We start from the raw sequence: 14295 nt of genomic DNA, 5'->3' as shown, positions 1-14295 counted from the left end.
GGGGGGGGGGGGTTTGGTAATTGTTTTACGGCGCTCACAACTGCATAAGGTCATATGAGCACGAGGGCCACATTAAACATTTTCAGTTGGTAGGGAATTTTGAATTTTTGGGTGTGGCTGAAAGACAGCTGTCAGAAGGAGCCAAGAAGTAGCAGTAGAAAGACTGCAGAAAGAGTCGGGAATCAGAGGAAGGGGCAAAGAAGATGAGGGGGTGGGGGCAGAAAGTGGAGAAGAAAGCAGATGACAGAATATTGCTAGAGAGTAGGGAAAGAGGTGAAAGGAGAAAATTTTTCGGTCGCTACCCGGATTCGAACCTGGGACATTTGAATGAGAGGCGAACAGCTTAACCTCTAGGCCATGAGAGCCTCCAGTGTGCTCTGTTTATACCGCCATCTTGTAAGTAAACGATAATTTATTATTTGTTCACAACTTTCAGTTTTGAGTTTATAATGTAAAATCATTTAATTGTGGTCAAATATAATGTTTGATTACTGCATTAGGTTATGCACAAGGTTAATTAGACAGTAGCTCCAGTGGCTGAAAAGAGAAACTGAATTGCTTTTGTATTTTATGAAAGGCACGATTTTGCAGTATCTAAAAAGCTATGTTTGCCATTTTCTTTTTTCATATGCTTTCATATATATGCTTTTTGTTAAGCTGATAAAAAAAATGGAATAGTATAAAAATAGGTAAATAGTCTACTTTTAAACTTAGTTCCTTGTTGCTTAATGAGGAATTGTTAATTGTTCTGGACTCACTATTTTGTGTATTGTTATGTTTTTAGTTAACTTTCTGATGATAGCTTTTGTATGTTTCAGGCAGGAAACTTGACATGGGTGAAAAGCATTTCTGCACCTGCTTCGTTGAAGCATGTTGGCCAAGCATCATTTGTTGACTTCAGTAAGTGATGAATGTGTAGAACTTACTAGTTATCACCTCTCACATATCTTAGGATTTCAATTGAATATAATGGTCAGGTCACAGAAGTCACCCAATTGTTAAAATGGCATGCTTCATCATTTGCTCAAAGTTCACATTTATTTTCTATGATACTGAAAAAAGCAGGACATTTTGAAATTAAGCTTCTGGTAAAGCATTGATTTTTTTAAAGTCTGTACAAGTTAACAAGTTATCCTCACCAGCTTCTGTATTTTCATAAGCTTTTCATTTGTTTTATTATTCAGGACTAAATGTGATGTTAAGGTGTGCGATAAAAAGTTATCACCTTTCAACATTTCTCCATTGTGAAGTCACAAAATTGACAGGTCCCTAATTGTTTGATATATTCAGTAAATGGTTGTTTTCCTAGTGTGTAGTTGTGCTCTAACCGGTAATGTGTGTACACAATATCAGTGTGTTTGTGTAAAGGTGGGCATTTTCCTGTTGTGTAGTTGCTTTCTAACTGGTAATGTGTACAGGCAAAATCAGCCACCTGTCCAAGTCGATCACCTGTACTAAGAACCATTTCTCATTTCCCCTTTGCATTTTCAAAGAATCATAATAACACGTCCCAAGATGTCCACCTATTTAAGACAACCGCTTTTCTCCTCGATAATGGGTGGCTGTCTTAGAAAGTTTTGACTGTACCATACTTGAATCTGAACTTGGTATGTTCTGTCTATTTTTTCTATAAAATTTTTACTGATATTAGACATTAAACATGTTTTAGCTCAGTGAATTTTCAGTCTGTAGTAAAAGTGTGTAAATAACTAAGTAAGGCTAGGATTTTATATAAGTCAGGGTTTGAATAGAGACTGATTCAACAATTTTTTACAGACTGCCCATAAAGATGACAAGGCCTCTAGTAGATCATGAGATGCAGTTTCAGTTAAGACATTATCAAAGTCAATCAGATACTTATCTGAATATTTTTTTTTGCGCTTTATCATTTTGATAAATTGATGTTGTTTGTTCCATCAGACGGTAATCATGAGACGAACATCGTCCTGCCTGGATGCCTAGATGAAGAGTGCAAAGAAGCTGCCATATTTGTGTGGACCAACAATAAAGTAAGTTTTTATTGTTGTTTTTTTTTTTTTTATCAGCATCTGTGGAATGGTGGTTAGATTCTTTACTATTGCATGCAGAAGGTGGGAGTTTTATTCCCAAGTTGGGAGGGTTTTTTTAAACATATATCTCTCCTGGGATGTTGTATAGCTCTCAGCAAGGTCTGGCACTGCTAGGCAGGGTCAAAGTAGCCCTCCCCCTAAGTGATCTAAATTTTGTTGATAGGGGCACTTAACATTTATAATTGCACTACAATTTTTTTGGTTTGCTGCTTGTGCCTGCCTCCTAAATGATCTAAGTAGCATTTGTGGGAGTTCAAGAATTAAAGAATGTATAATCATTTTAAGAGGAGAATGAGGGGGGGGGGGGGGGTGTTAGTGAATGTCATTGTGGAACAGGTCTTCTTTCGAGGATTGACAGAGTCATCTTTTCTTTCACTCAGTACACAGAAGGCGCCAGTGGGGGCAAGTGGCATCGGTTGGACGTTAACTTCAAGCCGGACGAAAATCACCAAACCTCATTTGAGAAAACTATCAACCCCACCTCTTGGCTCTCCCTGCCCATCATGCTGAGGATGGGTGATTTTAACCATGATGGATATCCCGATGCAGTCGCAGTGCTGAAAGAAACGCATGCGGGGTATTTCAGTGTTTTTACTTTGGGTGGGGGGGGGTGTCACGTGTGACTCTGAACACACTGCATCATAATGTATGTATCTGTGGTTTGGCAAGGTAGGGTGTTGTGTCCTTGGAGAATGATTTCAATTGTTCACTGAACTGAAAACAGGTTAAAACTCAAGGGGGATTGAAAGATGTAAATGACAGTGTTTGGGTTCCTAACATGATGTATCCTTGACGAGGTCTGAGATGGTAAACTGAAATGAACAGGTTAGCAAAGGGATAGCTTTGCAGTCGTCCAAGCCATTGATTTTAAGGGAAACAAGACTTTGATTTGGGAATTAAATTTTGTGATCCCAATCCTAGAAACTGATGTCTAGTATGGATTAATTTATGATAATAGTTAACAAAGCTAGCCATGTTGTGGTTTATGGGTTGTATGCATCTTCTGTATGTATAATAGTATAATAATGCATAAAAGTTTGCAGACATATTGGCAAGGCTCCATTTTCCTCATATTTGATGTTTCTAACCTATTTCAGAAAATTGAAGGGGGAGAGAGAGAGAGCAGGGAAGGCTCTTATTTAATTGTCAGACCATTTCTAGCTTCCAGTTTGATTCAAAGTGTAGAGAAGTTAATTTTCAAGCTTTATCAATGGAGACAGCTTGTTCCTGGAGTTTCAAGTTCCCTTTTTTAATTTGTTGAGTAAATTGTTTGAGATATAGACCTATTTGGTTCTCTGGGTTGTAATGTAAGTCTAACAGGCCCAACCATTCATCAGCATTTTATTTGATATTGTTTTGTTATTTCAGGAGCACTAATATGTCATCATTCCTAATGTATAACGAGAGGTGTGGGACAGACAAATGTGAAGGATTTTCCCGAACTCTCTCCATAGACTACGGTCAACCTCTACATAAGCATAAACCCGTCATTGCAGCATTTTTTGACCTCATGGAGAATGTAAGTGGAGCTTTTTTGTTTTTCCTAATGGGCTAGCTTTTACATTGCTTTTTATGCTGTGCTCAATCCAGCAGGCTTTAGGTGTCTGTCATGTTTTGAGAAGTTGGAAGAGAGAAGCTGGGTACACTGTGGTGTTTTCCAATCAGTGACATAACGTGACCATAGTCCGGCACCCAATCTTCACATTGTCTCCCCATGGGGTGGTAAGTCTTGCACTGGGGAGAAATGATTAAGTGAAAAGTAGGCAATGGATGCTAGGTCTGCCACAGATCTATGTTGTGTTCCTTTTCCCATTGTAGTAACAATAGTGTTCCATTTTGAATAGTTGTAAAGCACTCAGAGCATGGTTATGCTCTCTATACATAGAGGTAGCGTAAACACGGCCTCGCGGGCACTCACGGCCTTCCGAAGGTGTGGTATCGGTGAAATCGGGGTAATTCCGATCGCTGTTTCTTTGCTGTTTCGCTATAAAACACCAAATGCCGTACACCTTGTAAAAGTTCAGATTTTCCTTGTTACAATAGTGTAAGTTGTTGATATTTCTGATTATTAGGAGCTGGAGAATTGCCGACGAAAGCGAAGCCCCTCGCGGTCGGAATGCGCGGTCGGCCGATTAAAAAATTGACGTGCGTGCTTTCAAATGCTTCGCAGAACGAAGGATGATTAAATACCGTCTTTTCATTGGCGAACTGTAGAGCTTTAAACAGGCTTTTCCGTGGTATATATTTGGCCTTTGGCGTTTAAATAGAAAGCTTTTAAAAATACTGTCAAAATGTTTAAAAATCACTTTTTACACAAAATATGTAAAATACAGGCTTAAACAAGGTATCAATTAAAAGATCAGTTCATTTCCTATTAGAATAAAGTAATCAGGTTGGAATTATTTTTCATCAATCCTTCTGCGAGACTCAGAAAGCATGTGACCCGGCACACGGGGTACACTACAGTATAGAGCCGACTCACTCGCCGCGGGGGCCGGTCCGGCCGGGTCAACGCTCGGTGTTTTTGTCGAAATAACGACAGATCATCGTGTTTGAGCCGATAAAATATTGATTTGTAATGATCTCACAGTCTTTAAAAAAATTAGGCTCCACATATTTGTTATAGTGATTGTACTCTGTTAATATGGAGATGTTTAGTGCACTTGGTACTCCCTTATTGTCTGTCAAAAATGGGGTTGCAGCCAGTGACTGACTTTAACAAATTTGATCAAATTTTAAACAACTACCATTTTCTTAAAAATTGACGGAGAGGTTAAAAAATGGTAAAAATAATGCTCAGTGGATATAGGCCTTTCAAATGGAACAGATAAATTTGGCATACAGCTACTTTGAAAATTTAGTTTCTGGTACCTAACACATACAGTTAGTATTTTTATTACCGTTGCATCTCTGATGATGTCTAATCAACTTCCATGAGACTAAGATTTATACTACAAAAAGAAAGATAAGGATGAGGAGAAAACAATAGCACTGGAAAAGAGAGGAGCAATTACTGATACACTGGCAGTGGATTATCTGTGAATAAAAAATTATCTCATTCGTCTGTCCTTAGTTACAAAGTACGTAAACTAAGTGGAATTCCTAACACATAGTAGTTTTGTGATGTTGCTTTCACCTTTTTTTTGCAGGGTGCTCTTGACATTTTGCTATCCGAGGTCACTGGGGATAACAGAGTCTTTATCAGGGCCATTGAGCAAGACTTCAATGGAGATGCCAGTTTCCTCAAAGTGTTAGGTACCCACACATTTTGTTTTTATTGATTACTTACAAAGTTTACTCGAGCAAATTAATTATATCAAGTTTTGAATAGATGGCATACTATAAAAATAGAAAGTGAGCGATCTAATCATCTCTCGAGAAACGCATGCAGAAGCCCCCAAGGATGAAAGATTTCTGAGCACAAGATAAGTGTTCTGCTGATTATTGTATTCCCAAAAAGTGGTAATATGCTTTTCAGGCACACTAAATGTAATGGTTAAAAGAAATACAAACATAGCAGTCTTGGATACTGGACTACTACTCTTTTCTTGTGACAGTGTGAGGGCATTTATAGTGCTGATGTATTGCTGAATTGTTTACTTTTTCCATTTCCAGAAATGTACTCTAGAATGTTAGAAGTTATTTGTAAAGAGTGAGAAAGCATTTATGTGTTATCTTTCAAAGAAACATGCTTATAACTTATAGAAGTTTGTCACAGTTAACATTATTTGAATGTTGGTTTCTATTAGTATTAGAGCTGGGGTGGATATTTTTTTTTCACGTTTTTTCCTTGTTGCTCCTCAGTGGTGAGTGGACTTTGTCACAGCGACTGTCCCAATGACCACCAGGTGAGTCAGATGCCTTAATTGATGCTCAATTTTTGGGCGGTATGTTGGAGGTTGAAATGGCATCCTCAACTTCTGCTGTTCACATATTTATTGACCCATATCACTCCCAAAGAAAAATAAACCAACATAATGATGGTAGTGATTGTAATTGTTTATATAGGCTACCTCCCTCATCTCAGTTTAATTCGTTTAGGACATGGGGTGTCTTAACTGTTAGAGCCATCTTGGGCTGTACTCCAGTGGAAAGGCGAAGAAACTATATAAAAATTCCTTTTCCTTGTGGGAGTTAAGCCCATATCTATTCTGTGTGACAAGGCAATGAATGTAACCATAAAATTTTACATCACCTGTAGAGACATTTATTAATCATCCCCACCTGTTTCTGACGTAGGTCTATTCTGTTCCCACAGCCTACATCTGTGTGGACCTGTCTTTTAAGCTCCTCTTCAACTGCGGCTGCTATAAAATTTTATTCTACATGTTTGGGTGGCGGTAAATTCTGGAAGCTTGTGTTGAAAAGTTCACTGGGGCGAAGAAAGAATGTTATGAAAATATTTACTTTTGTTTTCTATTATGCTTGTTGTTTTTAGTTCGACAAAAAGTTGATTGTGAGCTATGCAATGTGTAACATCTGTTTTGCATTTGAAAACTGTAAACCTTGTTTGTGTTTTTCTTATGAAGTCAAGAAGTAAGGGCTGCTTTTCTGCATTAAGAGATACTGTAATTTTGCATTGACTTTATTTATTACATTTCTTTCACACCTTGTCTTATTTTTTGAAGCCATATGGAGTGAACCAAGTGGGTCCCACGGCTAAATTTGAAAGTACCAATCCTTCAGGAGGAGAACAGATCGGAATAGGTGAGTTGCAGTCGTGACTTTTTTGGAGATTCAGATCTGAGAATATTTTCTTTGTTCCTACAGTTGCTCACTGTGTACAAATGACTGTGAAATATCAAGGGCAATTTTATTGTTAAAGTTTTTCTGTGGTCTTTCTAAATGGGAGGGTGTGAACTAGAATCTGCTACCGTTAAATACACATGTGACATATTTGTGTCCTGTCTCATGTCTTACAGGTAAGATAAGACTTTTCTGTTCAAAGTTTGTTCCATTTTTGTTTGCTGAACTAATGTGCAAATGATTCATTGGCCTGCGTTAGCTTTTTTTTTCTTCTAAGTTTTCAATTCTTTGTCATCTTTCCCCACACAGCATCACAGCTGACGCAGTCTGCATACTTTTCCCTTCAACTGCCGTTTATGTTGTTTGGCTTGGGGAGGACACCCAACTTTGTGGACGAGTTAGAAGTCGGCATTCCTTATCCAAGCGGGCAGGTGAGAGCTTTGCAGAAAGGATACCTAAGACAGTGATGCGTTACATGACATTACAGAGTGTGTTAATTGAATTGTTTGATAACATTCAAAGGAAATTTTTCGTATTTCCAAAATAATTTGAAGAAATTATGATATACAGTCAAACCTGTGTAAGACGGCCACCCATTATCAAGGAGAAAAGTGGCCTAATAAGACAGGTGGCCGTCTTAGGCAGGACTGATCAAGATGAAGAAAACAAACCATTCCCATCTGAGGTCCCAATCGAAAGTAGCCGCATTGTTGTTGTTTTTGTTGTTGTTGGTGATGGTGGTGGTGGTTTGTATTTTGTTTGTAATTTTTATTTTGTTGCTGATTTTGCACAAGGATGACAATAAAATGAAATGTATCAGACGAGGAAGACCGAGTGCCATGTTAAAACAAACACATGGGTCGCCCCATTCGGAGAACAAGCGACGCTTCTGTCACAAGTTCATGTTGACATCCTTTGTTACTTTGTTACAGACTGGGTAAACAGAGACCTCTCATCTCACTTACGATTTGTGTATGAGTTCTGGGCGGGGCTTATGGGTTATGAGGGATCACACGCTTACCTCACAAGCAGCTGAAAATTGGTAGCAATTGGTCAACAGTGGGAGGGGCCTACGCAACATGATCAGTTGGAGGGGCTACCTAACAACAACGACAGGTGATTGGATTATGACGGCTAGCCCACAACGCCAGGGGCCAATGCACAATTTATGACAAAACGTAATGGAGCCACTAAGGTGGCCGTCTAAGACAAGTGTTATTGCTCAGTGTGATAGGGGTTGCGTGTTAAAATATGGTGGCCGTGGCCGCATTGGACAGGTGCCCGTTTTATACAGTTAAATTATATAGAAAAAACACAAGGGGGGAAATGGAAAGTGGCCGTTAGTACAGGTGGCCGTCTTACAGAGGTAGCCGTCAGGGCAGGTTTGACTGTACATATAGGAAGCACCACTACTCTTGAAAACTTTTTAAAAAATTGTTATACAAACTTTTCTCAAAGTTTTGTCGGAAACTTTGTCGTGACTTACCTAGTAACATTTAAAAATGTCTCTAAAACTGAAATTTATTGAAAATTTTTAAATTTTTGATCAGATTATCAATAATAATCTCTTAGCGTAGAAATTGATTTTTGCGTACATATCTCCTTGAATACATGAAAGAGCTGGGGGGGGGGTTGCAACAGAAGATTTTTTTAAATGTTTCGTTTTGGTCCAAAATGACTTTTTTAAAAAAATCAACCTTTCCCAGTCTCCACGACGACACTCCTGGTCAACGATCATTCCCAACTCTCATGTGATTGTGGTGCCGTATCCAGTGAGCTCACCTGGCAGGTAACTACTATCAGAGGATTAGACCTGACACAGTGAGAGAATGTGCTATCGGCAAAGTCAGGGCTGTGGGAGCCTACAACTCGATCACCCTTGTCTTGATGTAAAGAATAAGCGATTAAGGGCAATAGTTGGAAATTGAGATACCAGACAGAGGTTCAGAATGTTCTCTTTCTGAGAGGATAGGCATGTACATTTGTTCTAGTACAACATAGTGTTTTTACAGCAAATTTTTCGTGCAGTTGCTAACCCTGCAGGATTTAAAGTCTTGCATGCTGTCACCGTGAATCATAACACTACATTATGTGCGTAAACACACGTGACTCTTATTATAGGTATAAGAACACACTGATGCTTCCTCATGAAATGTTTTTAATATAATTTACCTGATTGTCAAAACAGTTTCTATTGTCCTCTCTCTTCTTGTGGACAAGTGTTGACAAATTTCCCATTCAGGGAAGTGATAACAAGAGGCCTGAATATGTTTTGTTATTTTTGTTTTGTGAGCCATGCAGCACAAGGACTAGGGTCACAATGTGTGGCACAGCACTATATGTATTCAGCTGACTGACATTTGAGGTGTAATGGTTGGGTTCTTGTTCACTTTCCACATGAAAGTTATGAATTTGATTCCCAATTGAGGAAAATGTTACCAATTATACCCATCTTTCTTCAGGAGTGTATCCCTGGGTTAGTCATGACGAGAAGTGTCAAGGCAGCCCACCCCCCTAATAATTTAAATCTAGATGAGGCCATGAAATATTTATCACAACCAAAAATCTCCTGTTAACTGTATGGCTTATGGTCATCTTTTCCTGCCAGTGTTCTGTATATGTTTTGAGATAACAGAACTCAAAGATTTGAATTCGACATTTTTGGCAACTTTGTGGAAATGAAATAATCTTCTATTAAATTTATATTGTTTTATTAACTTTCTAACTTGAAAATTATAGTTGATGCAAAACAAAAAACAACCCCCCACTCCCCCACCTGCAGTAATTATTTAGGTAGAATACCAAGTCAGGTCAACTATTGTAAAAATTGGGACATACAACAGTTACATGTATTGAGGCAGCGTCACGACGCAGTAGAATCAGGCACTGTCAGTTTTGGGGCATCTGGAGTTATTGGTATCATTTTAAAGATTGTTCATTTGACCATCTTTTGATTTAAAGAAGGAGGTTGGGATTGCTTGGTTTCAGTGGTAAAATTAGTGAGAAAATGGCAGCCGAAGTTTGGTGATTTCCAAAGCTTGAGAGTCCTTGGAAACTGAAAATTTACATTTGCTGTGCCTTTAATCAATGTTTTTCAGTAAAATCCACACAGAACTATGTTTTTAAATTGACAGACATAAAAGAAAAGCTGTTGAGCCATAAAACCAACATTGTCAAATTGGATGAAAAATGCCGATATCTTCGATTTCATTATTTTGACGAGCGCCTGATTTCACCACGATGCCTCACATATGTTTGTTCTCATAATTCCCATGTTTTGAGTCACATAAAGAACATTGTAGTGCTCACTTGGTACATAATATATGTTATGATTATTTAAGAATTCGGCGCTCATATGACCTTCTACAGTTGCGAGCTCCATAAAACTCTTACTTAAAAGAATTCAGTCTCCACTCCTTGTTTCTCCCATTTAAAAAAAAAAAGATAATAAAGATGTTGAGTACATAAAATGAGAGAAACTGCAATTAAGTATGATTTTATTTTAGATTTCATTGACTGTTTGATTTTATCCAAATCAAAATTTTGTGGAAAGTGTCTTTAGCTGACGCTGTGTTACCCCCCCTCTGAATGTATTTCATTTGTTTTCTTTGTCAGCTGGAAACACGAGTTGTATATCACACCAAGCCGGCTGGTCTTGTTAACTGGAGTATCACTCTTAGGCACCTGTGCATTTATCGCCATCATTGTTGGTCTTCTGCAGTGGAGAGAAAGGGTGAGTGTCTTTAAAGCCATTTTCTTAAATTGCATTTCTATTTAGTTATTCTCTTGAGCATTGTAAATTACAAAATCAGTGACATGTGATTTATATAATCGAAAGTGCCACATTTTCTTACAATCATTTATATCCAGTCTAGCTCGCACATAGCAAAGACACTCATAGCAAACAGATTTTCATGTTCTGAATTTTTTTCTGTCCCTATAATGTATGTTTTTTTGTATTTAGAACACATATAGTCGGGCACAGATATAACACAAACTCTCGAAAAGCTCGAAATTACTTATAGCTTTTGCAGATACCGACTATGCAGAGCTATATTTTCTTTGTATTTGCAACATTTTTTCTTAAACACCCGTACGGATTTGTGAAACAGCTTTTCTCAACACAAAAAGTAGCAAATTTTTCTCCACATTTGTCTCGATTTCAAATTTGTCATACTCATCATATTCATTTTTCTTTTTTTCTGGTACAGATGGAGGATAAGAGAGAAAAGCTTCAAGAGGCCCAGCGCTTCCACTTTGATGCCATGTGATTGTTATGTTTAGGAGCTTATTTAGATGTTTTGCGTTATACTTCGCAAAGTGAGTCTATTACTCATGTTGCAACAGTACTGCACTTGGAACTTTGAGAACTCTTCAGAGAATCCTTGTATCCCCACTGCACTTTTAATATAAAAAAGCTTTCAAGTTATCAAACTATTTAAAGATCTGCTTTTTTTCTTAACTGTTTTTTTTTTCTCTTGATATCTCCTTTTCTAAGTCGTGAAACCATGTGATATGTTTTGCTGTGCATCTTTCAATTCCATTATTTTTAAACATTCCAGATTTTTCTTCTCACAGTTTGGTTTTTTATATGTTTTTGGTAATACAGATGTAGTGATATATGAGATTGGAAAAAATGTATCTTTCTGGCTGATTGGAGGATCACTAGGTCTTTGAAAATCGTTTTGCTGCTCATCAGGCAGGTCTTTTTTTAATGTCTATTTAGTTTTGTGAGATGTACAAAACCTTTATAAATGAAATCCAAGTTTGTGTTGCATGAAATTGTTATGAAAATGTGGGGACAGAAAACTGAGACTGAACCCCCCAAAATAGCATTACCCAGCAGTTGAAGCAGCTGTTGGATGTGGCTTCCGGGTAGCTGGCATGGTGATATTGTGACAATGAATGTTCAGCTTTTCTGACTGCTGGTGGACAAAATTTTGCATTTTATTTACCTTGTTCCAGTTTTACTCAAGCAGTAGTCTAAAAATGATTTGAACAAGGTTATTGACATGAAACGAGAACAATACTTTGTTTTTTAGCTCTACTGCTACCGTAGGACGTAAGACATACGGGGCGAATTTTCTGGTTTTCGTGACGAATTAAGTACAACTGTCAAGTTTTCACAGCTGCGTTCATTGCGGAGGTTGAGGTGAAAACACCAGGACAAGGCCGGTATTTTGCTCAAGTTTCATTTTGCTATGGCTATGCTACTTGTTTTGCTTGTTAGGTGTCTCCTACCCCCCCCCCTCCCCTTTCTTTTTTTTTGGTGCATACTCTACTAAAACAGCACCTGGACATGGATGGCTGGTGCCTCTATAAATAAATCATTGATGGTCTGGTCTGGTGCATACTCCATTGTTGCCTTGGATGTGGGAAACCTATTCCATTACATAAGGATCAAGTGTGGTGTTAGTCCATTTGCTGTTTGCCATGAGTGACAGTGACATATATATACTTTTTGTATTGGTGTATGGCAGAAAGTAGAGATCAAATTTGTTTTTCCTGATTCTGTAATGTGAAAGAACTCGTATTTTATTTCACCTTTGTTCTGTCGCTGCATTGTACAGTAAAACACGGATAGCTTGGATTCCTCGGGAGCGGCCTCGGTAGTGTGAGGGATCCGTAATTCAAGGATACGAGAACAGTGTTATGGCATCGGCTGTGTCAGAGAATCAAAGGAGGCAACAAAGACTGCTACTTTAGGGGCAAAACAATAGATTGTGTGATACACAACTGTCTCTCTTGCCCGCTCCACACAAGCCTAGCTAGATAATCATTGGGCATGTGTATCGAGCAACGCACTAAAATAGCACAGCTAGCTGCTTCTGTGGAGGGGGACGGTGGTATTTTACCGACCTTGCCTTTTTCAGTTTTTATTATTGTTATTACTTTGGTCTCAAGTGCAGCTCAAAGGACATTGAGTTTAGACCTCTACAGCGGCGTAATTAATTCGAATATTTCTGTGTTTGTATTAGAGCTTTACGTAATTTTCTTACTGAGATAAAGAAGAAGAAAAAACGGGACCGTAGACACAGTTTGACAAATGCATGATTTCGAGTCTTCTGTCTTCAACCTATCTGTGTCATACTGTATTTTGATACAAAAATTTGAAGTATTAGCTTAGAAATTATAACTTTCCACGGATGGCAGTCAAATTATGTGAAAGCATTTTCCATGTGACAAGCAAGTTTGCGGAAAAAGGTTACTTGACTTTAATTGTATTTTGTTTTAATGCCATATTTTTGTCTTGTATCTTTGTATGCAGCACCTTATGAAAATTCTTGTTTATGATGAATATGAAACTTCCACGCATTGATTTATATATATATATATATGTCTGAATGCTTTAATAATGGTGGGAATTGCATTTTTTTGGCTTCCAAAATGGATAAGTCAATTCAATATTGTATCAGGTTGATAATCTGTTTGAACGTCAGTAGTAAGTGATCAGCTGTAATCTAATGTTTTCTTTTTAGTTTATACCATGTTTTAGAATAAGCTGGATTTTCTATGATGTGTAGAGTTTTGCCTTCCTTTTCATGACGATCCCGAATGGTAGGTCTAACTTCTTTTCTTCCTCTGTTGGTTTTTTTTCTGTCCATAAATCTTTCTTTTTCCCTACCGTTACACTAAACCTTGTCTTCAATTAGACTTTTTTTTCTGATGGGGACTGTATGGTTTTCTTAATATTTTTCCTCCGTGTCCGCATAATCTTGCACGAGATAAACTCTTTACCTTTTTTTTAATAGCAAATTACATGGGATATGAACAAATTTTTTTGTTGCTCAGTTTTGTTATTTTGCTGGTATCATTGAAGAAATGATTCACAGAAACCTTACTTTACCCCACTTGATTTCTTCTTTATGGAGATTTGAATATGTCAAGGAATTGCTTGGTTTTAATCATTTGTGTGGACACTCTTTTATGCTTTGTTAAGTTATTGATCACCCCTTGTGGTTTTGTTTGTGTTTTTACCTCTTATTTTGTGGTTATTTGTTTTGAGAACGTTGGATGGAGCAATTTCAGAGTGGAAACAGACTGATTTACCGCAAGTATAAGCCTTGCATTGCAGTCTTACAATATTTTGGGGTAGAGATAGTGAATTTCTAATGCTTGTGTTTGAGCCGAAATGTGAAATTGGTTAACTCAGGTCTGAATGTATGTGATATTCGAATCTCTGTAAGTATTCCAAATGGATAATATCGACTTTAGTGCAATATTGTCTTGCTATTTATGCCCTCATGTGTAGGCCTGTGCCTGTGGTACAAATGAAATTGTATGTCTTTTATGTTGATTGATGATTGGAATTTGGTGTGAGAGGGTTTGTGACTCGTGGCTGTATGTTTGTGCATTTTTATTCCTTTTTGAAACTACAGTTGAAAAAAGAGGAGAGCATGCTTGTGCAAAGTTTAAGGCATGTGTCTGTTTACATCTGTAGATCATATTAATTAATATTACCTTGAGACCAGTGTAAAAT

At 37.7% G+C, this 14295-nt stretch overlaps 1 protein-coding gene across 1 annotated transcript in view; it reads left to right on the top strand.

Moving 5' to 3' along the window:
- LOC101862554 (T-cell immunomodulatory protein) overlaps positions 1 to 11495 on the top strand; it is a 17643-nt gene extending 6148 nt beyond the window's left edge. Inside the window, exons 7-17 of the mRNA XM_005091284.3 lie at positions 819 to 900; positions 1921 to 2009; positions 2450 to 2646; positions 3438 to 3588; positions 5219 to 5324; positions 5874 to 5917; positions 6698 to 6776; positions 7125 to 7246; positions 8522 to 8604; positions 10431 to 10548; positions 11027 to 11495. Of these exons, the coding sequence (XP_005091341.1) occupies positions 819 to 900; positions 1921 to 2009; positions 2450 to 2646; positions 3438 to 3588; positions 5219 to 5324; positions 5874 to 5917; positions 6698 to 6776; positions 7125 to 7246; positions 8522 to 8604; positions 10431 to 10548; positions 11027 to 11086 (1131 nt within the window). The 3' untranslated portion in view covers positions 11087 to 11495. The remainder of the gene's footprint in view (positions 1 to 818; positions 901 to 1920; positions 2010 to 2449; positions 2647 to 3437; positions 3589 to 5218; positions 5325 to 5873; positions 5918 to 6697; positions 6777 to 7124; positions 7247 to 8521; positions 8605 to 10430; positions 10549 to 11026) is intronic.
- Positions 11496 to 14295: the final 2800 nt, after the last annotated feature.

The sequence above is a fragment of the Aplysia californica genome, unplaced genomic scaffold, assembly GCF_000002075.1.
Source record: "Aplysia californica isolate F4 #8 unplaced genomic scaffold, AplCal3.0 scaffold00027, whole genome shotgun sequence".
Lineage (NCBI taxonomy): Eukaryota > Metazoa > Mollusca > Gastropoda > Aplysiida > Aplysiidae > Aplysia > Aplysia californica.
This window is presented reverse-complemented; position numbering and strand designations above follow the sequence as displayed.